This window comes from Vespa mandarinia, chromosome 24 (assembly GCF_050613455.1).
Source record: "Vespa mandarinia isolate Hongniang chromosome 24, ASM5061345v1, whole genome shotgun sequence".
Classification (NCBI taxonomy): Eukaryota; Metazoa; Arthropoda; class Insecta; order Hymenoptera; family Vespidae; genus Vespa; species Vespa mandarinia.
In genome coordinates, this window is record NC_140833.1 from 2,485,001 (window position 1) to 2,510,000 (window position 25,000).

Below are 25,000 nucleotides of genomic sequence, written 5' to 3' on the forward strand. Positions count from 1 at the left end.
TAGACTTGGTGGTAGAGGTTCTGAAAAAAATCGTAAGAAGTTAGCAGAACTTGAAGCACAATTGGTATTAGCGTCGCCAAATTTAGTAATGCGTGTTGCACATAAAAATCAACATCGAGTGCAAAATGCATATACTTTCTTTTTGTCCAGTGAGTTTGAACGGTCTCAATGGATTGAAGCAGTTGAAGCATTGCAACAAGTATATATATATATATATATATATATATTTAAATCATTCTGAAATGTTAATATGATGTAAACTATTGGAACATAAAAATAATATATAAATTTTTCAATTATAGGGTGGTCAACCACCAGGACCTTTACCTTTAACGATGTATGAATTGCAAGCATGGGTTACAGCTTGTCGAACATATTTACAAACAGACATGGGAAGTTACTTATTAAGATCTGGACGTGATGAGAGTTTATTACTTGGGGATTTGCATTTAACTTTGCTTGGTTTAACACCACCAGGATTAGATAGAATAGGAGATCTGTATATCATTGTAGAAGTGGACAGTTATGGACATTACTTTAAACGAGCTAAAAGCCGAGTTATAAGGAGTCAGGCTCCAACTTGGGGTAAGTTTTATCAAGTAACAAATATATATTAATAAATCATAATAATTTTTTTATATTAAAGGTGAGACTTTTGTAGTCGAATTAGAAGGTAGTCAAAATGTTAGAATTTTACTTTATGAAGAATGTGGGACACGATCAGTATTAAGAGGCAAATGTATTCAAAGATTAAGTAGGTCATGGTTGCAATCCGATCAAGTTGAAAGATCATTGAGTTTAGGTCCAGCAACATTAGATGTAGCTCTTAGATTTGTTCCCAGTGAAGTAACATTGAGGCGAGTACCATCGGCTAAACCTCAAGGTTTATTTGGTGCTCGAATACAACAAGTTTGCAAGTATGTTTAAAGATTATAAAAGATCATATCGTTCATTGAACATACATATATATATATATATATATATATATTGAATGAATTATTTCATTTTGATAGACGAGAAAAACGTGACGTTCCATTCATTATAACTGCGTGTGTACGAGAGGTTGAAAGAAGAGGCGTTGGAGAAGTAGGATTATATCGAGTATCTGGATCAGCATCCGATTTAACGAAACTTCGTAAATCATTTGAAAGTAATTCGTACGAAGCAGAGCAGCTTCTTAAAGAGGTTTGTATCATTATTACGAAATTTATTATAAAGTATAGAAAATACTTTTACTTATTGTTTTATATATCAATATATACACATATATATGTATATATACAGGTTGATGTTCATTCCGTAACGGGCGTTCTGAAATTGTATTTACGTGAGATGCCTGAGGCATTATTTACAGACGCTCTTTATCCAGCATTTTTGGAAGCTTTTCAAACTGGAGAATTATCAAGGGGTGCAGCTTTACGACGAGTATACGAGGGATTACCGTCCGTAAATAAAGCTGTTATCGATTTTCTACTTGCTCATTTAATTCGTGTTAACAAACACGAAGGACAAAACAAAATGTCGTTGCACAATTTAGCAACAGTTTTTGGGCCAACGCTTTTACGGCCAGGTACAAATTCTCGGTCCGATTCTAAAAGTCGAGACCCTTTGGCTGCAGGTACTGTAGACGTTATGGCACAAGCTGGTATACTCTATTGTTTTTTACAAATGCATATGCAACAAAACAATCAATCACTCTAGTCGAGAGTTTATTATCGGTGAGACACCATAACGCTGCCTGAAAATAATTCAAAATATTTCTATTCACGATTGAAAGTGAATTAAATTATAATAATATAATGAGAAAACTAATGGCAGAGAAATTGCTTTAAAATGATAAATCTAACGATGTTTTCTAATGTATTTTATTAGTCACGCGATGTATTATCTTGCAACGCTGATGTAGACATCGAGAGTCAAAATATATAAGCAGTAGGCAATGCTTGCAAGGGGAGTTCACGATAAAATCCATGCATTCTTAATTAAGTTTTCTATGTGTCCCAACAACAACAACAACAATAATAATAATAATACAATAACAACAATAATAACAGCAACAATATTCTGTGTTCAAAAGAAGAAAGTTCCACAAAAAAAATCTTATAATCGTTTGTCGATAAAAACGAACGTCTCAAGTGTACAAAACAAAAATAGAAAAAAGAGAGAGAGAGAGAGAGAGAGAGAGAGAGAGAGAGAGAGAGAAAGAGAAACGAACGAACAAAACAAAACAAAAAAAAAAGCTTAATTACGAACTTAAACAATTTTATCGCAAAACGCTCCTTGTTAAATAAATTCCTGGTGGATGTATGTATGTATGTGTATATATATATATATGTATATATATGTATATACACACACATATATATGTATGTGTACGTGCTTCCACCGTAAACCCATACAAGTATTGTTAACAGAGTGGACATTATCGGAGTTGAAAGAAAAAGAAAGCATTGATATGTTTTTACTTCAAAAAAAGAAAAAAAAGAAAAAAAAAAGAAAAAAAGGAAAAAAAAGAAAGAAAAAAAAGAAGAAGAAGAAGAAAAGAAAAAAGTCCATAATATATTTTTTACTTGACATTGTATTCAAACATATGAGGTTCCAGTGACGATCGTCCACGCGATTGAATTCTATCCATTTCAAACGAAATTTCCTGCGAGAGAGATGCAAAGAAGTCTGGTCAAATGCATCATCCGTGTGTGCGCTTTTAGAAATTAAGGACATAACATTTTCGTAAAACATCGTGTGTTCCTAGCAGATAATCTAAATTTTCTTATACACAGTTCTCTTTATATTTATGCAATAATAATGTCCACACAGTGTACTCTATAACTCAATCAGTATACTCAAAAACTCACTTCACGTTCCTAAGACGTTTTTTTTGCAGCAGACGTGAACCTTCAGGAACCTATGTTCCTCTACATATACACACATATATATATATTCATATACATATAATATATATATATATATATATATATATATATATATATATATATATAATACAATTTATATTAAATGCATTTAATTATTCATTTTTATTTTTGAGCTCAATGCTGAACTTTCTCAAAGGAATCGCATTCTAATTTAAAAGAAAAGAAAAAAAAAAGCAGACACGTCAGAGATAATCTCTTCTATATTTTGACAGTGAATAAATTATTCATTATAAAGTTCAACAAAAAATTCTTTCATAAATTCAATTGTTATTGGACTTATTTGCATACATTGAGCATTTTATTTTATAACTGTACTGCCGAACTCTAAAGAGAGCTATTGCTATCATTCTATAGTACTTATCAACTAACTTAGACTTGACACGTATCAAACATTGTGTTGCAACATATATATCGGAGGGAGAACATTGTAATATAAAGATGTCAAATCGTGTGTAATTAATAATAATAGTTTTTAGTTTGATGCATCAAATGTTTCAGGCATTCGTTATACTTCATAAAAATTAATTTGACAAATACTTCTTTTATTTTACGTTATCAATTATTATTTTTTTCTTTTTCTCTCTCTATGTATATATATATATATATATATATATATATATATATATATATATAAATAATATATATGTATATATATATATATATATATATATATATATATATATATATGTGACCGTATAGATCAAGAAAACTTCTATGTTGTTTTATTGTAACACATATGTTTTGTTTATAATATATAATTTGTTTATAATATGTAACGATCTGTACGTATAATATCGTTTAAAGTCTAAATGCAGTTTAATGCGATGCCAAAGAGAAAGATTCCGATAATAGTTAAGAGAGGGAATGAAAACGAAGAAGGAAAGACGGACAGATAGAAAGAAAGAAAGAAAGAAAAATAAATAAATAAATAAATAAATAAATAAATAAAGCGATGCATTTGGCAGTACAAATAAATATCCGACAAATACCAACAGATTGCTAGGAATGCTAAAGTATCTTTATGAGATTTGTATTGAACAAAATGTTGTATCGACAAAATTTCTATTGACAAAAATGACAAGTTTTCCTAAAATTCAATAAGAAGAAAATAAATTAAAAGGAAAAAAAAAAAGATATTCGTTATAAGAGCGAATAAACGAAAGAAAAAAAAAAGATACTAAAAAAATGAAGATACTTTCGTAAATGGACGTTTATGCTTGTATACGGTGGCAACTATCGTATGTATGAAATATGTATGTACGTGTATGTGTGTTTGTGTATATGTGTGTGTGTATGTGTGTGTGTATGTGAGTAATGTACGTATGTATGCATAACCCGCGCCCAATGTATTATATAGTAAATACAGGATACTTTTAATTTTTATATTGTAGCCTAAGGCTAAGTCCTTTTTTGTACATTCATATGAAATGTAAAGACGAGTTTCTGCTATTATTATTATTATTATTATTATTATTATTATTATTATTAATATTATTATTATTATTATTATGTTATTATTATGTTATTATTCTATGGTAAATGATAAATGATTCCGACGAACACAGTATTTGCTATAAAGTTCGATCAAGCTAGCATTGACGATGTACTGCCAAAAAAAAAAAAGAAAGAGATAAGAAATATTAAGAAAAAATTGAACAAATGCTTATAAACTTATGGAAATCTAGAAACTTTTCTATCGATATAATTATTATTCATTTTTATTATTATTAAATAGATTCAAGAGAGACGAAACCTTTTGTATTTAGATCAAAGAATTTATTTCACACGAATGCTTGTACTACTCGTATACACATCCTCATTTATCAAAGTTTACTGAAGAAATGAAAATAAAGAATAAAGATACAGCAATTTTGTATATTGAATTTTTTTTTTATTTTTTTTTTTTTTTATTAATTGTTTTTTTCTCTTCTTTTCTTTTCTATGATATATCAAGAAATATTCAGCTATTATATTACGAGAAGAAAAATTTGTAGTTCATTCGAAAACGTTCTAGTTTATTTGCAGTCATTTATTTGTTGGATATATTTAATGATTTTTTAGATATATAAGTTTCTGTTCGAAATGTAAATAGACGAATTAAATAAACCAATGCATTTTTATTTCAAAAATAAAAAAAAAATAAAAAATGTGATATGGTAAAAGGATATTCAATTTATGTTAAAAAAAAAAAAAAAAAAAAAAAAAGAATATATTGTCCTTCATTTATAATGAATAGTAAAACAATTTATAATGACTATTTTTGAATTAAATATTTGATTTATTTGCTTACATAAATTATTTTATTATATTAAATTATATAAATTATAAAATATATAATATGACAGCAAAATTGAAAGAGAGAGAAAAAAAAAGTAGTAATATATTCTACTTCATTAATGATGAGTAATTGTTATATTATAGAATTTTGTGACTTTTTTTTTTGATTTTTATTATTTTTTTTTTTTTTTTTACTTTTTTATTAGATATTTGTTTTATTTTCTCTCACATCAAATTGAAATAATTTATTATCACTATTAAAAGAGGAATACTACACCTAAGTTAACATAGATTACATTGAATCCATAACATCTGTTCTAAATGAGAAATCAAAGCAATCTCTAGCAGGTGGTGGTAAAGGTAATCTGATAGGAGTTGTGGCTATGTTATCCCACAGACCAGGTAATCGAGACCCATCAGATCCATTGCATTGCATTCCTTCAAATATAAAATTATTATTGACATACTTATGAACTTAGGATACATTAAGAATGTAATAAGTTATTAATGTATTATAAAAAAAAAAAAGAGAGAGAGAGAGAGAGAGAGAAATAAAAGAAACCTAAAGGAGCAGCCTGGTAAACATCATGAAGAGTTTCAACGCGAACTTTGGTCCATTCGATGCTTTTATAATTATCTGATATTCCCTTTTCTATACTCGTATTTTGATTTTCCCATTCTCTCATATAACGAAAATATGTTCTCAGTGCGTCGTCGCTAATAGCACTTTTACATACCTATTAGAAATGATATTTCAATAAATTTTCTAATTTTAATATTAACATCTGTAAAATTAAATCGAATTACCTCTAAACGTGTATTAGGATAATAATGTATATAATTAACGCACATTTCATCTGATATAGCAAAACCACCCAATGTAATATTATCCCTTTGCATAGTATTATACGTACAGGTTGTTATCAAAGAATCACCCTATCAACGATATAAGAGATATAAATAAAACCAACCAATGGTAATATAAAACGAACAGACGATCATTACTTACGGGTAGAATCGTAACGGGTTTAGGAAGTAATCTGATTTCTTGAAAATGTGTTGAATAATGATTATCATAATTCAAAAGAGGTAATTCTTTACCGTCCCTAAAATGACGAGTTAATACTTTAGTGCCAGTTAAATGTGTATGTAATTGAGAACCAAATACATATATTCCACTTTGGGGTAAACCAACTCCTGTACATTCTGTTATACAATGGCCGGATAAAACGAATGATTCCTACAATAAATCATTTTTATTTCAAAAAATTAATACCATTATAATCCATTGTTTTATTTCTATAGAAAAAAAAAAAAAAAAAAAAAAAAGATTATCTGCTACCTGTTGGGGTGGTATAGCCATTTTATCTGTATATTCCAATCCCAATTCGATTACCCCGGCATCGTACTTTCTCAAACTTTTCGTGAAAATAAAACGAATTCCCGAGGAATCTATTTTACCAGCTTGAAGTTCAGGATTATTATAATGAACTTCTAACATGATGTGTTGATTAAAATCTTTACCACCGATAGGCAAACCAGCTTCTTCTGGATATACAAAGGCATCGGCTCCCATAGCCCAAGCTGCCAGAACCTTCTTACATATCTTATTACGAATTGACAATATTTTATTTCATTGATATATTATATAATTAATGTAATTTTATCATTTGTTCATTACCGACAATACCTGAGTTTTTTCCGGTCGATCAATACTATCGCAGGGTCCTTCGTATATCGGTACTTCTAAATCAACTGGGCCAGCACAATGAAAGACCTCAATGTGATGAACTAAATGTTCATTACCCGCTTGAATTACTGGACCAAATTGTAAAATATGATGCCTATCGGATAAATAATAATAATAATAATAATAATAATAATAATAATAATAATATCGAATTTAATTTGTAAAATATGTCAAAGTAATTAATGAAATTTATTAAAACAAATTTACTTTTGTTTTAAAGGGGATGGTAATTTGAATACACGGCACCAATATGTTGTCTCATTGTTCGGTACTTTAACACCTTTTACATTAACATCAAATTGCCAGGCGTTCGATGGGAATTTAGGTTTTTTGTGAGTAATTCGAAGCAATTCTGTTCTAGCCATGCCAGAAGTTTTAGAATCAATTACTTTCAATCCTGCTAAGGAAGTTAATGGGCCTTGACCCTTTAGCCATACGATATGGGTGGTGCCTCTCTATTGAAAAAAAATTATTTCAAATCATTTCGCGAATAATTTTTCTTCTTTCCTTTCTTTTTTCTTTTCTCTTTTTTTTTTTTTTTCTAAACACTAAACGTAACGTTAAGTAAAATTTTTACCTCAATAATGTAATCGTATTCATCGCAAGTATCAAATTTTCTTGTGAATGTAAATTTGGTCAGATTATTTCTTCTTTTCCATGCGAAATTTTCACAATTTTGTTGCTTATCGAGAATTAATTTTCCTTCTACGTCGGACCAAGCATCCTGATAATTTTTTTATAATCATTTCGCAATTATAAAATTCGTTTAGACAAATATTATATATATATATATATACCTGTAATTGAGTTTGTTGATGCCAATCAGTCCATAATATACAATAATCAGCGAGTTTGAATTCCCCATAATTCGAAAAACCAACAGCGAACCACGTATTCTGATCACCAGTGTAATGAATCTCTACTTTCACCAATTTGCTCATTAAATCCACTCTAAAAAAAAAATTCAATTGAATTTTTCCACGTGATGTCAACGCTTCTAAAAAAAAAAAGAAAAAAAAAAGGAAAAGAAGAATCTATACAATAAAATATCATATTGATATTACGATCTCATTCGAATTTAACCAAAAAACGTGTCCATAGTAAAGATAATAAAAATTAATTATTTTACTATTATATTATACCTCCAATGAAAAGTAGCCTCAGATCCTAATGGAATCGTATGAACATCATTTAAATTATCATTTACTTTAACAGAATGTGTCTGGTGTACGGATAAAACTACGACGATATTTAAAATTATCGATAAGAATAACAATAACGAATTCAAAAATAACATGGCCGACAATGTTGTTTCATTAAATTAAATATTATTATAAATTATAACTTTTTTGTTGATATCTTTTTTATGACAAACGATTTGAAATAATTTAAGCTATACTTGAGATATAGTATTTAAGACCAGTTTCGTTTTTCGTGGATGAAATCATACTGACGATTCCATCGCATCCAGTTTTCTTACGTTGAACTTTTGGCGCGGATTTGTGATGGTGCGCACGCTCCGCTCGATCATCACGCTATCTGCCGAGCTATTAACGCACTGGGACAGTCAATTGTGACGTCATCGGTTTCCTTTAAATTCCACCGCTAGATTTGAACGAAAAATTTTATTGTAATATAATCGATAATATATATCATATATATCTATATATAACAATGTAAAATTATATTATTAAAATATGTAGTGTTAAATATACGTGTATATATATATATATATATTATCTGTTAGCTGTGTTCCTGATTCCTGCTTTTCCTAGATCAGATTACGTAAATAACATTTCTGCGAGGTTAGATTAACCGCGATATCGATTTTTAATTATTCATTAATTAATAAAAAGGATGTGATTAAAAAAAAATAATTACGAGGATTGAATATATACGGAAAAAAAGATTATATATATATAATATATAAAAAAGTAAATATATATATATATATTTATTTATTTCCTAATTGTAATCGACATATGTTAAATATGTGTGACGAATCAAGTTTTACTTCAAGAACAGGATTCTTTTTTTCAATTTTCTTTTTTGTTTATTCTTATTTGTAATTAACATTCTCAATGTCGTAATATAATCAATTAGAGGTTTAACACGAAGCTTATAATTTACGATATTACAGAGAGATACGATACGCAAATGGAAATCGATTTAATATTTATAGAATATCAATGTTGCTTATTATGTGTATTTACATATTAAATGTGTTAATTATAAGTCATTTTAAGACGAATGGATTCTTGTTATTAAGCATTAAGTGGAATCCATATAGAGAGAGAGAGAGAGAGAGAGAGAGAGAGAGAGAGAGAGAGAGAGAGAGAGAGAGAGAGAGAAAAAGGAAAAAAAAGAAAGAAAAAAGAAAATCATTCACATATTTTTTTTATTGGAAGAATCGAAAAAATGTTGAAAGAGTCCAATAAAAATTTCTTAATAATAGAATACCAGAAAGGGAGCCATATTGCATTCCCTTCCATTTGAGAGAAGCATACCGTTTGGTAGAACGTAATGAAGAAATTCCATAGAAATTATTCCACGCATAGAGAGAACTCTCTTCGACTGACCTTTATCGTACAGATATTATTAATGCGAAGAAATATTACGTGATCGTATTAAAACTAGATTGCCATTAGCAATTCTAAGTCAAGAATTTCTTCATTACAAATTATATATATATATATTCTTCTTTTTAATTTGTTAATCTCCTTTGCCCCGCAATGACAAATAATAACGAAGTTAGGAGGAAAAAAAAATTGTTGACATGTAAAAAACCATATATTACACACATATATATATATATAAAATATGAAAGAAAATATATTTTTCTAAATTTCAAAATAATAGTATTTATTTTTTATTTTTATTTTTTTTTTTTAGATCTTGGTATTATTCCAAAGCGTAACTACATTTATTTTTTTTCATAGAAATTCGTCTTTTCTTAATTGTCCAATCCGGTTGCTCTCTCTCTCTCTCTCCTAAGTTTATACTTGCAAAAAGAATGAATGATTTTGTATTTGAATAAGAGAACCATTGATTACTTTTCATATAAACAATATGAAAGGAAAAGTTTATGAAGAAACAATATATAGAATATTTTATAGTATTAATAATAATTAGAAATAATAGAGTAACGAATTATTTTATACGATAGGTCTTTTATATTAAATATATGAATGATTATCAAGTTATTAATGGAATTTCATGTAAACAATATATAAACATACAAGCGTGTATTTGTAAACACACATATATATATATATATATATATATTTTATACGATAGATCTAAATTGATTGATTATATCATTATATTTACATTCGTTAATTGCTTTTATATAAATAATGTGAAACTATATGAAAACGTGTATATTTTATAGAATACATTTACATTAATTCTACGTACTAACTAACATATATATATATATATATATATGTTTGTATGTTGTATGTGTGTATTTCTTTCTAATTGCTACGCATTTTCTTTTTTTTCTCAAGGAACTCATTCAGATCGTTGGCATCGTCTGTGAGAAAGATGATATCTCATGTTCTAGCTTAACGAACCTCGATTGAATATAATTGACAGTTTTAATCCTTTTAATAAGCTCGCTCGTTCGTCTGAAGGCGCCGTCATAATCACCCAAGTTAGTAGAGCTATCGTTAAAAATAAAACTAAAGGAAAAGAATATTTATATGAAAAGGTACGAGCATTCTTTTATTTCTTTTCTTTCTTCGAAATTAAAATAAATATGACGAATAATTTGAGAATTTGGAAGAAAAATCATTGATAATTAAGGAAACTGACGAAAGATATAATTATAATGTTAAGAATTATTTTATATTCGTGAGAGAAAGATGGAGAAAAAAGAAAAAGGAAAAAGAAAAAAAAGGAAAAGAGGAAGAAGAGGAGAAATGTAAGAAGAATAAAACTTGCCGTCATCAGTCACCGCCATCACCGGCACGTCTGAAACTCCGTCAGGCCTACGTTGCCGAGCGGCAAAGTGGAAGGGGAAAGGAAGGCTTGGGAGTGGAACGTGGTAGTGGGGATAAGAAGACGCCGAGCGCGTTTGGAATGGTGAGGGAAACGGAAGTAGTGGGGGTAATCAGCAGGCACGTTGCCCTTGGGACGCGCAGTGCCAGTCGGGAACACCGAGTACTCGCGTTAGGACTTCAGTGTCGGAGCAACTGGTCCATCGTGTCTTATAAAGACCGCGAGAATATACACGCACGTGGTGAGGAATGTAATCTCCATGAGAATCACCGAACCTCTTCCCGTCTACGCAGCGCCAAAGATCTCAAGAGACATATTAACATCTACGGTAAGTATTAGAAAAATAAAAAGTAAAAAGAAAAAAAAGAAAGATCGGGAGGAATATATATATATATATATAAAATAATTTTCTTATTAAGGAGACTCGGGTGGACCGTATCCACCCACCGTATCGGCGGGACACGTATCGTTTCTAGACGCGTCGGATTCTTTCGTACAATGATTCGCGACAATTCCGATGATTTTCCTTGACGATATTAAAATACTGTCTTTTTATTGTTTCTCCTTTTATTTTTATTGAAGTTTGAAAACGTGACTTGCAAAGCGTAACATACCTCTTGAACATCGCGTGGATTTGGATAAAGTACGGATTGGAATTTTTCTCTTTTTCCTTTATTTTTCTTTTTTTTTTCCTTTTTTTTTATATAACGTACAAGATTTCAATTGATTATAATTTTATAATGATATTGATATGAATAATTGTACGATCAACGTGATTGTAACTATTATCGATTAATCGACCCGATCGAATGATCCAAACGGCCTTAGATCTAGACATAGTCGATGGGAACGATCAATATTATACGTATTACAAGAACGAAACTTTCAACATTCGCACGAACGTTTTCCAATCATATGTGTTCTCTATTTCAATTATTATTTATTTATAATAATTGTATATATACTTTGAAGATTTTTACGTATATGGATCAAAGCGTTTACATATGTGTGTGTGTGTGAGAATCGACCTAACGTTCAAATAGAATCGATTCAATATGTTCTCTGAAATGAGATCTTAAAAAAAAAAGAAAAAAAAGAGAACATTAAATTGTTTAAAGTGTAATGAAATTTATCGATCGAACTGTTCGAAGAAACCTATCTTTTGTTATCTAAAATATTGTTTTATATGTTTTATTTTATATATATATATATAAAATCAAATTAAAATTATATATATGAAATTAATCTAATCCTTCAAAAAAAAAAAAAAAAAAAAGAAAAAAAAAAGAAAAAAATAATAACCTCGATCGACGGAATCAAGCTAACGCTAGGATAGATCATTAAATAATATAACAATTAGATGTTGTTTACAGTCGATACACGTAGAAAAATAATCGATAGATGAATCATTATAGTTGAACGATCATCGAAAATATAGACATCAATATATATATATATATATATATATATATATATATATATATGTTCACGAATGTTTTGTTAGATTTTCAGAATGAAAAGTAATTCACGTTTATATCGGAACATTACAAATAAAAAAAAAAAAGTTAAACGCATATTAAAGTATATAATTTGAAATTTTCCACAAATTACCAGGCAAAAGTTGATAAAATTGATCAGTAACTCTAAGACGACACGTTTGTTTACAACAAGCGATAAGTTAGTTGACATAACGGCGTCTGCTTTTACAATGTGTTGTTAAATACCCTCTCTCTTCTAAACATATCTGGTTATATGTTAACATCTAATTATTATCAGTGACAGCGATGAAAAAGATATGTATGCGTTTATAATTTCGAACAATGAAATGAATTACCTGTAAAAATTTATCACCCTTTGATTTCTTATAATCCTGAAACTCTTTCCCGTATTTACATCAGGATTATATGTGACATTAAAAAATTACTAAATCACTAAATCACTATTACTATAATATACTATATACTATATACTATACTATATACTAGTATACTATATACTTATACTACTATAGTATACATATGTAACTAATATTTTCTAATAATATATTATATTTTGTATAATTGTACTAATATAATATCAATTATACAATAATTCTATGTATTATACTAGTATTAATAATATACTATACTATATAATATGTATATATTATATACTAATAATATACTATATTACTAGTATATTATATACTTATACTACTATAGTATACATATGTAACTAATATTTTCTAATAATATATTATATTTTGTATAATTGTACTAATATAATATCAATTATACAATAATTCTATGTATTATACTAGTATTAATAATATAATAAATATTATATATATGTATTATATATAAATAATATTTAATATAATATTTATGCTAATATAAATTATCTATATAATAATTATGAAAAAACTTTAGGTACGAATTGACAATGATTTTTTTTAAAGGTAACACGACGTTACACTAAAGAGTCTAAAGACTAATATAAACATTGAAATAATAAATTCATACGTCTTTTGTAGAAAGTAATTTTCCAATAGTTTATTTTTCTCCGAGTTCTACGAAGTAGCACGCTTTTGGTAAATTTGTTATCTTCATTACAGTGACATACATATATCTCTCTCTTTCTCTCTTTCTCTCTCTCTCTCTCTCTCTCTCTCTCTTTCTCTCTTTCTCTCTTTCTCTTTCTTTCTCTCGTTGAAAGTTGTTGTATAATAAACGACTTTGACGTAGCAAGCGAGTTTGTGTCGACCAGATCGAATCACTTGATTTTGCCAAGAACTTAAGATCTTGCACTCCTGGCTCAGTTCCCACAGATTGTTTCTTGCGTATACGGATACGAATGCTTCGTGAATCTTCTAGCTTCAGTCTTTTTTTCGTCCTCGAATAAAGCCCGACAAGTATTCGACACTACACGGTCTTTGCGGTCGAAAAGAAGAAACCTATAAAGAGGCTTTAAAGATATGCACAAACAACTGTTAAGTCTTCTTTTATTTATTTGGTCAAGTAAGAAAAACTACAAATCTTTTTATTCATGTCTGAAATATAAATATGTAATTTCTTTTATTTTTTTTTTTTTTTTTTTTTTTTTTTTATTTTTTTTGAAGATTCTTTGCCTATAAAAATATTTTATTTTTGCTTATTAATATATATATGTTATTAAAAAGTTAATTATTATTAAATGCAAATATTAATGGCGAATATATATATATATATATATATATATATATATATATATATATATATATATATATATATATATATATATAAATAAAGAAAAAGGGACTGAAATGATGAATCAACATTATCGAGTATCAATGACTAACATACGTCTTGCGCAATCTTGCGAATAGTTATCATTCACGTCTGAAACTAGTGCAGTTTTGTGTCGTGTATGTAATTGGAAACAAGTTAAACTAATCATTCGAAAATGACGAGGCTAATTTAAAGTAATTTTTCTGTCGACAATATGTATTTTAATTGTAAAATTCAGTTTAAAGAAAAATTTCTTTTTGCAAGCACAGAATATTATACTGTGAATTATTTTGAAAGAACAAATTTCACGTGACGTTCACGTGAAAAGAAAATAATCTTGCGTTAGATAAGACGTTTGCCCCAAAAGTGACTTCTTCAGCCATTAAACAAAGTAAGAGAAAAAGAAAGAGAGAGATAAAAAGAGAGAGAGAGAGAGAGAGAGAGAGAGAAAAGGAAAAAAAGAAAGATTGAATTAATATTGGTCAGCACGCAATGTATACATGTGACTTGTAACTTATATCTATCCAATTAGCTGATGCCAATATCACCGCGAGTGGGTATTAGCCTTAACCTTTGCCTTCAATTCGCAAGTTTCTAATTCCGACACATTTTCCTCTCTTCAATCTTTTTGTTAGTCACAAGTCTATGTATATAAATCTTCTGTACTAAGATAACTTTGAGAGAGAGAGAGAGAGAGAGAGAGAGAGAGGGCGAGAGAGAAAGAAAGAGAGAGAGAACCGGAATGATGCCAGAAGAAAAGTGCAAGCTCATTGATACCGGTATACCTGTTACAGGAATGCCGACTGTCAATGTATAATACATATTTTTATCATAAATCTTTTTAAATATATTTAAAAAAATATTTTTTAATAAATTTATATGTATATATATATATATTTTTTATATATGTATACATAAATTTGAAACTTTCGGAACTTTTAATGTCTAATAGGTTTTTTAATTATAACTTATCCAAATATAATTTTCAAGAGTGCATTTTATAGAGAGTTAATTTTTATATATGTACATATATACATATATATATATATTTTTTTTTTTTTTTTCTATTTATTATACATATTATACTCGTTATAAAAAATGCCAAGGATAAATCGTTTAACACGTTATTAATTATAATTTATTCTAATGAATACTTTCGAAGAGAGCGCATTCTGAAGAAGAATGAAAGATAAATTTTTATATTAAATATATATTATTATATTTACATATTGTACTTATGTACGTACGCTTATTTACGATAGATTCAACTTTTCTTTTTCATTTATTCATTCATTTATTTATTTATTTATTTAATTCCTCTCTCCCCCCTTTCTCTCTCCATTTGATTTATTCCAGTGAAAAGAGGATACGCGCGTACCGGCAACTTCTAAGAGTAGCATTAGAAGAGGCCACGGAGCAGGCTTCTGTAATCGATGGGTTGAGAACGCGAAACTCGTGCCTTCCACCTTTTTCTTTTCTTCGTTACCAAGGTGCTTAGCTTACCGATGAGCCATGCTGAAGGTAGTGGGCGCTTCTTGGCTGCAGACACGCATCTCCACGTACATTCTTGTCGCCGTTGCTCTTCTTGGCATCGGCGCAATCATACTCGGTGAATTTGGACAGTAAGTTTCTCTTAATAAATTTTCATTAATTTTCCTCAAAAAAAAAAAAAAAAAAAAAAAAAAAAAAAAAAAAAAAAAATGTATGTACGTCTTTACTTATTGAATAATATTGGTTTATTAACAATTAAAAGCTATCATCCATGAAATTTCACCTCATCCTCATCTCCCCGCCCTCCCCCATACCAGAGGAACAAAAAATTATTTTCAATAATCGTAAAAAATTAATTTTAACTTTCGCATATATCTAAATATCGTAATAATTAGAAAAGTTATTCATTGAATTTCATCCGTCTTAATGATTTTTAAAATAAAATAAAAAATATTGTTACAAGATCTCATTTAAGATAATAATTTACTACGATTTTCTTTTCTTTTTTTTTTTTTTTTTTTTTTCCTTAATGATTAAGCCTCATCGTTCGCTCGTATTATTAACCAATTCGTATCGATGAATGGCTTAGCAAAGACATTTAAATTGACGCGATAAGCGTAAATCGATATTTGTAGTAATGATAAAAAAAAAAAAAAAAAAAAAAAAGAAAAAAGGAAAGAAAAAAGAAAATATTCTCGGTTGAGTAATTGCTTGGTTGTGTAATTCGAGCAGAACCTTTTAAAACCGCTGACCTTTTCGAAATCTGAAATATCGAAGAATAAAGAATTCGTATATCGCACAAGAAAATATAAAATATATTCGATTTCATTCAACTCTCTCTTTTTTTTTTCTCTCTCTCTCTCTCTCTCTCCCTGGGAATATAAATGATTATATTCTTTAACTTACAGCGTTGAGAAGGATGGAACTTATTCAGCAACTGTGTCGTGGAATCGTAAGGGAGGATACCGTATTGACTTTTGGGGCCAAGGCAATGATCTTACTTCTATTCCATTAAATGCCGCACGTGCATATTACAAAACTGGAATTTTAGAAAATGGGTTCGTTTGAAAGTTTCTTCTCGTACAGACTCTTCGCCAAAGAGTTCTTAGGCCTAAGTATAGTTTTACAATTTCTGGAAAAAATAAAAGAAGAAAAAATTTAATAAATAAACAAGCCTAAAAAGTCGAATAAAAGAGTAATAGATTTTTAAAATCATCTAGAAATTTTTGATCTGTCCTTTTATTGGAATACTACTAATTGATATCAAGCTCTTCATATGTATCAAAATATAGAAAAATTATATTTCTATTTATATATTGGTATTGTTTAAATATATCATAAATGTTGATCACAAAATTTGATTGATTGAAGAAAAATTATAGGATTAAATCAATAACGTCATAAATAATAATAATAATAATGTCTCGATGGATTATAATACCATTTTGAAAAAGTTCAATGAAATTTTTCAACAGGTGGTCCATCATTGAAATTGAAACATCCGTAAAATATCCGGATACAGTACAAGCATATGCAGCAGGTCTTTTGGAGGGTAGTTTAACGTGGCAATTGATACATCATCATTGGCACAACACTATCAATGTAATATGCGATAAGAATCCAGTCGAATGCCGGAAATTACGACGTTATCTTCGCGAGAATGCAGCTATAATACGCGAACGAGCTGATTTGTTAGAATCTAAGGACTCGTTTTGGCATATGGTGTGTAATTTCTATAAAAAATAATCCCCTTAGAAGGTTTCATTGACATTCAAATATTTCCCACGGTTTTCTTTTTTTTTCCCTATAGTTATTCACCTTTTCCATATTCGTATGCTATAATAATTCGACATCATTTTGTCAACAAGGTACGCTTGTTTTATGCACAATTGGATGGTTTGGAAGATGGTTGGCGTTTTGCAGTTCGTCGAAGTCGTCAATCAGCGGAATTACAATCGGAAGATTTTCTTTGGTTGGCAATGGCTTCTGACTTATCAGATATCGATTCGACAATAATCAATAATGGATCGAATATATCAATCGGTGAAAAGGGCATGATTTTTCTTAAAGCACTTAACAGAGAAAATAAGGAACCTCTGATTGCTATTGGGCACAATACTGCTGCACCGTAAGTAGGCATTTTCTAATTCATCTAGCTGTAATTATTGAAAAGAAAAAAAAAATGAATGAGTAAAGACATTGATAATCCTTTCATGGTTTTATGCAGACGAGGATTAAAAAAATAGAGAAGTAGGTATATATATATAAACAATTTAAAGATCCCATAACAAAGGATCTGGTTAATGAATAAAAAAATTTGCCAAATTTTCTTTCCTTTTCCTTTCTTTTTCTTTTTTTTTCTTTTTTTTTTTACAGATATGCCAAAATGTTAAGACTCTTGAAAAGATATAAATTCAATTATCATATATTGTCCACATCAAAGAACGTAGCTCGAATACCGAGTCGATCGATCATCATGTCCTCTTATCCTGGAGCATTATCCTCGCACGATGAGTTTTATTTAATGACAACTGAAAATCGAGAATTGATAATTGCTGGTATACCATTGTCAGTATCGACGCGCGATCCGTGGAACTTTGTTAATCTGGAAGATCAAGTAAGTTGTGTGAGAACTATTGTACTAACGTATTTAGAATACATATATATTATACATATATATATATATATGTATGTATGTATATGTTAGCATTAGAAAATACACAATTCGGTATATTAATTCCAATCAGGTAATGTCGTCAATCAAAATAATGGCAGCAAATCGTTTGGCAACCGATAGTAAATCATGGTCTAAAATATTGGCATTTGAAAATGGTGGTAATTCGATGCATCAATGGATCACATTTGAGCCTAGATCCAAGAATGTTTGGTTCATAGAACAGTTAGGAAGTATCACTCACGTTGCTGATTACACAAAAGATTTCACTGAAACCGGAGTTCTACTTAGCATCGGTTTACCACATTTCCAAGATATAAAGAAGGCAGCTGGTCCTATCAACGAGAATGATCTTATAATGAGGAGACATTATTTGATGCGTTTACAAGAGAACATTACAATCATGGAACATGTCAGGGAGTTCATGCGAGGTTACAACATCGGCCAAGAAGAGAGATCTATTGTAGAGAATTCTAATGAAGGTTTTCATTTAAATTTATCACAAATCCGAACTTACAGAGGTGACTTGGAGAAACCGCCATTACCATTTGGTGTCATCGATAATAAAATAATAGCGGCTGACGTTAATGGACTCGAGATCTTTGAGGCAACTTCCGGTCCCGCTCGTTTCAATGAATTAACTTCTTCAGCCTTCCAATGGTCTCGATCTTTTCCAAATATTTCACACGTCATGGGTCAACCGGACATCTTTAACTTCGATAGCGTTATACCTTTGTGGGTTTGGATTTAACGCAACGAGAATATGGCAAGCGAGAGAGAAAGAGAGGAAAAATAAAAAAAGAAGGAAATAAAGAGGAAAACGTAGAAAGAAGAATCGGAAACTTTGCAATCTCTCTCGTTGCTTTTAGGTATCAAGTAAAATTAAGTTCGTTCAAAATATTAAATGTTCCTTTCTTCTTTCATTCATATCCGATTAATCTGTTTATCTAATTCGTGTTTTTTTCTCTTTCTTTTTTCGTTTCTTCCCCGTCAATCTACAGATATCTAAATCTTCTTCCACGAACACTGCCACGATTCAACCACGGCTAAAATAATATCTTATGTGCGTTCTTAAACAACAATGAATCTTCGTTAAGTATTTATTCTCATGTGCTGCCCCTCTTCGTTCTTATTGCTTTAACATCTGGCTCATATGTCAGCTACCTTTGGTAAACTTTTTAATGAAATAAATGAATCAATAAAGGAATCAATTAAAAAAATAAAAAAATAAAAAAAAAAAAAAGAAAAATTGGATAAAAATTGTTTGTGCATATCCTTGGTTTAATCCATAATGATCCATATATATATATATATATATATATATAATCCTTAAACTATCGATGGATAAAATGGACTTGGAGAGAGATGATTTAATAGGATATTAATAGATCAATGAAACTGGCTGAAAGTGATCTGCGATCAAAGTGAGTTTTGTTTTTATCTTTTTCGGATTTGTCTAATCAATTTATATATCTATTTAAACGATCAAAAATTTTTTTTCTGAAAGAATTATTTACATTGATCGCAGAACAACTCGTCCATTTCTTTTATATTGCGAACAATCTTCATTTATTTATTAAACTCAATTGAGATACACGTTCGAAGTGTCACCTCTCATGTTTTTTTTTTTAATTTTTTATTTCTTTTTTTTTTTCTTTTTTTTTCCTTTTTTAATATATATATATATTTTTTCAATTTTGTTTTATTTCTTTTTATTTATTTATTTTTTTTTTTTTAAATATTCTTTTTTAAATATTTCTTAGACTTTTTTCTCTTTTTTCTTTCTTTTCTCTTCGACATTCTGTCCGTTCTGCTCGTGCGCAGTCGGCTGAAAACAACAATGCTGTAGAAGAGTAGATACTACTTCTAGAGTATTTGCGGACGATCCGTACAAAGATAAAGTGCATTTTTATGCATTACGAACGTTCATTAAGATCTTTTGAAACGATCTAAGAAAAAGTTAAAGATGAATATATTACGTTTGTAAAAATCTAAGATCGATATAATCAAATTTATATAAGATACATTACATATATATATATATATATATATATATATAAATATATTTATATTTATATAGAAAAGAAAAAAAAGGAGGAAGAAAAAAATACAATCAAAATAAAAAAGAAAAAAGAAAAAAAAAAGAAAAAAGAAATTATAGAAATAAATTATTTTACGTCGAAGTATTTATCTTTAATTGAATATTAACATAAAACGTGTTTTGCTTCATTATTTAATTGATATATATATACTCCTGTCAAATAATATTATTTATCGCACTTTAAATTCGTACAGGATCGGACCGTATGGATAAGAATATTAGGATGACAAAGAGGCACCGTGTTACCGGTTTCTTCGAGCAAAGCGATCCCCCTCGAGCGAATCGTGCATCCGCTATCACCAAGTGTAAAGACATTATTAGCGAAATAGGGAAAAGGAAAATGTAAGGGGTCCTTGCGTAACGTAAGATACATAACGTATCGATATAACACACAGAGCCAGCTAAGCATTCTACGAACGATGGAATATTCGATCGAACGGGTTGTTCCATTTTTATTTTTACCTTTATTTTTTTTTCTTTTTTTTTTTTTAATTATATATATATATATATATATATATATATATATATATTTTTTTTTTTTCCCTTTCCATTACCATCATAGTGAATTACAAATAAGAATTAGAGTGACAACAGTATCACAATGTTATTTCATCGAACACGTCCGATAACAAATGTAATAGATAATCAGACATGATCAATGAATGACAATTTAAAATAAATTAATGAGGAAACCCGTTCCGTATCGATATTCCAAACGATCGATTCGGTTAATACGATTTACCCGTGACTCATTACCTATTACGATTAATAATATTGTTTCTCGGTCCAGCCACGCGCCCATAGCACCGAGGACCACAGAATTCCCAGATTTTATTTCTGCCCAGTGATGTGATCATCATTTTTCTTTTATTCGTATAATTTCTCATCGTCTTTGATCGTCCTATCTTCGGGTGATGAGCAACACGAATATCACAGAATATTATATATATAATATATAGTATATATATATATATGTATATATAATTTATTCATATGTGTTGCTAGTAAATAAATTGTATATTAGTGATAACTATCTGTTGTGTAGTTTCACATTGTTACGATCATAAATAGAAATTTTTCGGCTTATAAAATTGGGAAGATGATGGGTACCTCGAGACCAGAGCGGTAGGTCCAAACAATCGCCTGCCTTGAGGCAAGGGACCATTAAGGTCCAACAGCGGTGAGAGCTGTGATTGGTTGAAACAATATGTGGCTGTCGCCCGCCATTCTGGGATGAAACGAAACGAATTTTTTATTTTTTTATTTCTTTTTTTTTTTATCATCTCACCCTCTCGCCCCATAAAAAAGAAAAAAGAAAAAAGAAGAAAGAAATAAAATTTAAGAGAAGGTATGGAAAAGAACAAAAAAAAAAATCCCGACAAATTTCGCGTTAAAAATTTAGGCTGACTTTAGAAAAACATACACAAATATAAAATTATGAAAAGAAAGAAAGAACAAAAAAAAAAAAAAGAAAAAGAAAAAATTGAAATAAAACGGAAAAGAATGAAATAATAATAATAATAGTAATAGTAATAGTAACAATAATAATAATAATAGTAATAGTAATAATAATAATAATGATGATGATGATGATGATGATAATAATAATAATAAAGAGATAAGATATTTGAAAAATAACATAATGGATCTCTCCCAGAAAAGCAGACTATGCCCAAATTTTTTTAGAGCTTTCCACAGAACATCTTTATTCGGAACAGTCTATAATATGACACTCAATAAATAACAGAACTTCTACATGTCCAAAATTCTGCCATCAGATTGTCCTGCCGAATCTAAAAAAAAAAAAAAAAGAAGAAAGAAAAAAAAGAACAAAAAAGAAGAAAGAAGGAAAGAAAGAGAGAGAGAAAAAAAAAGAATCGGCGTGGACGTCATGCCGGTGTGAAAAACGCCGCGCGTCCCAAATTCGAAGGGATTCTTTCGCAAGAACACTTCGAATTATGAATTTGTTTAATAAATCATTAATAATGAATTATCGTAATTGCCGCACATGACTCTCGATCCTTTTGAACACACGTAATGCATCATCATTATCGTGAAGAAGAAGAAGAAGAAGTAGAGGAAATAGAAGAAGTAAGTAGAATTTGAAGTAGAAATAGAAAAGCAGAAGAAGAAGAAGAAGAAGAAGAAGAAGAAGAAAGTTGAGAAGGGGTAAGGGAAGCATCCGCATTAATTCGGCAGGACAATCCCTGAAAAATAAAGTATATAATAACAGTGTATTATAGATTTAGGTACGTACACGTGTTGTACACGGCGCGGATATGCAGTTTCGAATTTGTTTTAGTCGGAGTACTATAGCTGAGAAAACTCAAAGTTGAAAAAGAGAGACAATAAGGGTGCCTACTGACGAATTAATTAACTCAACCAACAATGATAAAGGATATCAAAAAACTAATGCTGATAGATCATTATAAAAGCGCACAAATATTACTCTTCGCAATTCTTTTCAAAATTCAAGATATATATATATATATATATATATATATATATATATATATATATTTCTATCAATGAACTTTTACTATATAATTCAAATATTATTTCAAATTTAATTAACATTCCAAATTGGTTTATCTCTGTCTTTTTTTGTTTTATTTTTCCTTTCTTTTAGTATCTATCTCACTCTCACTCTCACTCTTTCTTTCTTTCTTTCTTTCTCTTTCTCTCTCTCCCATTTACACATGAATTTCGGCAGCAGCTCCTCTTGCACCGTCTTCATCACGCTTTCGCGATACGTAAACCGTGCCGACTTCGTTTCTGAAAGCAGCAAATGTATAAAAAATTCGAAATTCGATGGGAAAAGAGTTTTCCCAAAAAATTATGTATATCTATATCTATATACATATATATATATATATATATATATATATATATATATATATATATATATATATGTGTATATAAATATATATGTTTACGCGCGCTCGCGCGCGCGTGTGTGTAAATGTTTTTATTATAAACACGTTATTTTTATTTTTTGTTATCTTTCAAAAATGGAATTAATTCTGTCTATGCTTTCTCTTTCTCTTTCTCTCTCTCTCTCTCTCTCTCTCTCTCTCTCTCTCTCTCTCTCTCTCTCTCTCTCTCTCTTTCTCTCTTGTTTCAGTTTATTTGACTGACATACCAGAAGACACTAGGAAGAAAACACGTTAATGACTATAATTCACTATGTTCCTAAAAAACAATATGTGTGTGTGCGTGCGTGTATGTGTTTGTGTGTGAATGTATTGTGAAGCATAAAACTGTGCAATGGCAATTACATGAACTTTTTTGTTGTGTTGTTGTTTATGTGAAATATCAGCTGTTTCAATAATTTAATCAACCAATCAATCAATCAATCAATCAATCAATCAATCAATCAATCAATCAATCAATCAATCAATCAATCTATACATACGTACATACATATATATATATAATATATATATATATATATATATATATATATATATATTTATATATATATATGTATAAACATAACTATGCTATCAATAGACACCCTGAAGAAAAAAAGAAGGAGGCTAAATAGTAAAAGATAACTAAGAGCGAAGTCACTTGAAGAAAAGAAAAGAAAAGAAAAGAAAAGAAGAGAAAAAAGAGAAAAGAGAAGAAAAGAAAAGAAAAGAAAAAAAAGAAAAGTGGGAGAGCGATGTACTAACGTAAAAAAATGGAAATTTTTTCTCGAAATTACATGAAGATATGAAATCGAATCGAGAAGAGAGGTTTTTTTCCTTCGAAATGTCTTTCTACGAAAGTAATAGCAGTAGTAGTAGTAGTAGTAGTAGTAGTAGTAGTAGTAATAGTAATAGTAGTAGTAGTAATAGTAATAGTAATAGTAGTAGTAATAATAGTAGTAGTAATAGTAGAAGCAGGACAGATGATTGAGAGAATGATGAGACAAATAATCAAACTCGATACATCACGATCGAGTTGTCCGATTAAAAAGAGACGGCAAAAGATAAAAGTGGAGAAAACGACGTGAGTCGAGTGTAGAGAGTCGGTGTCCGTTTCTTTCTCTTATTTTGTTTCGTTTCTTTTTTTTTTTTTTTTGTTCTTTTTTATCTTCTCTTTTTTGTATTTTTTCCTTTTTTTTTTGTTTTTTTTTTTTTTTGTTTTCTTTTTTTGTAGGCACCCTCCGTACTTACCACTCATCACTCATGCGTCACCAACATGTTCCTTGCAAAGGAAAGGACTATCACAAGTCGAGTCGATTACTATTGCCCAGTACTAATTATTAATACAAATGTAACCATTATGATCAAAAGCCAGTTCTAATACTATCTTTTTGTTTTTGTTTTTTTTTTTTTTATTTTTATTTTTATATATATGTATATATGATAAAAATAATTTTGGAAAAAAAAAAAAGAAAAAACAAAGAAAATAAATCAAAAATGTAAATTCTATTGGTATATATAATACGAAAAATTATTAAGAATGTCTGATTTCTTTTTTTCTATTTAAGAAGAAGAAAAAAAAAATGGAAAAAAAAATGGCAAGAGTATATCAACT

General features: G+C 29.0%; 4 protein-coding genes across 14 annotated transcripts in view; 2 read left to right on the top strand and 2 right to left on the bottom strand.

Annotated features, from left to right (window-relative positions):
- Positions 1–2,962, top strand: part of RhoGAP1A (Rho GTPase activating protein at 1A) — a 7,401-nt gene extending 4,439 nt beyond the window's left edge. For both annotated transcript variants that reach the window (XM_035867889.2, XM_035867892.2), the window contains exons 10-14: positions 1–199; positions 303–585; positions 647–917; positions 1,014–1,185; positions 1,285–2,962. The exon at positions 1–199 is cut by the window's left edge and continues 63 nt beyond it. In XM_035867889.2, coding sequence (XP_035723782.1) covers positions 1–199; positions 303–585; positions 647–917; positions 1,014–1,185; positions 1,285–1,701 — 1,342 coding nt within the window. In that variant the 3' untranslated portion in view covers positions 1,702–2,962. The remainder of the gene's footprint in view (positions 200–302; positions 586–646; positions 918–1,013; positions 1,186–1,284) is intronic.
- A 2,404-nt stretch (positions 2,963–5,366) lies between these two features.
- Positions 5,367–13,754, bottom strand: Tbh (tyramine beta hydroxylase). Of its 6 annotated transcripts, none has more exons than XM_085663820.1 (12): positions 13,464–13,754; positions 8,441–8,565; positions 8,103–8,127; positions 7,758–7,957; positions 7,538–7,684; positions 7,168–7,415; positions 6,892–7,054; positions 6,553–6,816; positions 6,220–6,450; positions 6,018–6,146; positions 5,773–5,947; positions 5,367–5,648 (listed from the first exon to the last, which is right to left on the bottom strand). In XM_085663820.1, exons 2-12 carry the CDS (start codon positions 8,489–8,491, stop codon positions 5,503–5,505), a joined length of 1,779 nt encoding a protein of 592 aa, XP_085519946.1. In that variant the 5' UTR covers positions 8,492–8,565; positions 13,464–13,754; the 3' UTR covers positions 5,367–5,502. The 6 variants fall into 6 exon arrangements, with proteins under 6 accessions (XP_085519946.1, XP_085519945.1, XP_085519947.1 ...); XM_085663819.1 differs by lacking the exon at positions 13,464–13,754 and adding an exon at positions 10,906–11,080; XM_085663821.1 differs by lacking the exons at positions 8,103–8,127; positions 13,464–13,754 and adding an exon at positions 10,906–10,922 and having other exon boundaries at positions 7,758–7,911.
- Positions 11,109–19,242, top strand: lama (phospholipase B domain containing lamina ancestor). 3 transcript variants are annotated; one of them, XM_085663823.1, is made up of 7 exons: positions 11,109–11,290; positions 15,564–15,829; positions 16,607–16,756; positions 17,174–17,420; positions 17,567–17,826; positions 18,075–18,315; positions 18,446–19,242. In XM_085663823.1, exons 2-7 carry the CDS (start codon positions 15,720–15,722, stop codon positions 19,121–19,123), a joined length of 1,686 nt encoding a protein of 561 aa, XP_085519949.1. In that variant the 5' UTR covers positions 11,109–11,290; positions 15,564–15,719; the 3' UTR covers positions 19,124–19,242. The 3 variants fall into 3 exon arrangements, with proteins under 3 accessions (XP_085519949.1, XP_035724976.2, XP_035724977.2); XM_035869083.2 differs by lacking the exon at positions 11,109–11,290 and adding an exon at positions 13,818–13,958; XM_035869084.2 differs by lacking the exon at positions 11,109–11,290 and adding an exon at positions 14,354–14,598.
- A 1,746-nt stretch (positions 19,243–20,988) lies between these two features.
- The window catches only part of BuGZ (Bub3 interacting GLEBS and Zinc finger domain protein), an 11,841-nt gene continuing 7,829 nt past the window's right edge, over positions 20,989–25,000 (bottom strand). The window contains exon 7 of one of the 3 annotated variants that reach the window (XR_014983541.1): positions 20,989–22,266. The gene's annotated coding sequence lies outside the window, so the exon portion shown is untranslated. Of the gene's footprint in view, positions 22,267–24,000 lie in introns of those variants that run through there. The other 2 variants (XR_004838512.2, XM_035869085.2) reach the window with 2 other exon arrangements.

What these genes read in the sequence shown, in the direction of transcription:
- lama (XM_085663823.1), top strand. Translation starts at nt 15,720, where the DNA reads ATGCTGAAGGTAGTGGGCGCTTCTTGGCTGCAGACACGCATCTCCACG. An exon ending in ATACTCGGTGAATTTGGACA is followed by an intron (nt 15,830 to 16,606) that starts GTAAGTTTCTCT and finishes TTTAACTTACAG; the next exon opens with CGTTGAGAAGGATGGAACTT. An exon ending in ACTGGAATTTTAGAAAATGG is followed by an intron (nt 16,757 to 17,173) that starts GTTCGTTTGAAA and finishes ATTTTTCAACAG; the next exon opens with GTGGTCCATCATTGAAATTG.
- Tbh (XM_085663818.1), bottom strand. Translation starts at nt 8,257, where the DNA reads ATGTTATTTTTGAATTCGTTATTGTTATTCTTATCGATAATTTTAAAT. An exon ending in CCATCCCCTTTAAAACAAAA is followed by an intron (nt 7,055 to 7,167) that starts GTAAATTTGTTT and finishes TTTATCCGATAG; the next exon opens with GCATCATATTTTACAATTTG. An exon ending in TGGCTATACCACCCCAACAG is followed by an intron (nt 6,451 to 6,552) that starts GTAGCAGATAAT and finishes GATTTATTGTAG; the next exon opens with GAATCATTCGTTTTATCCGG.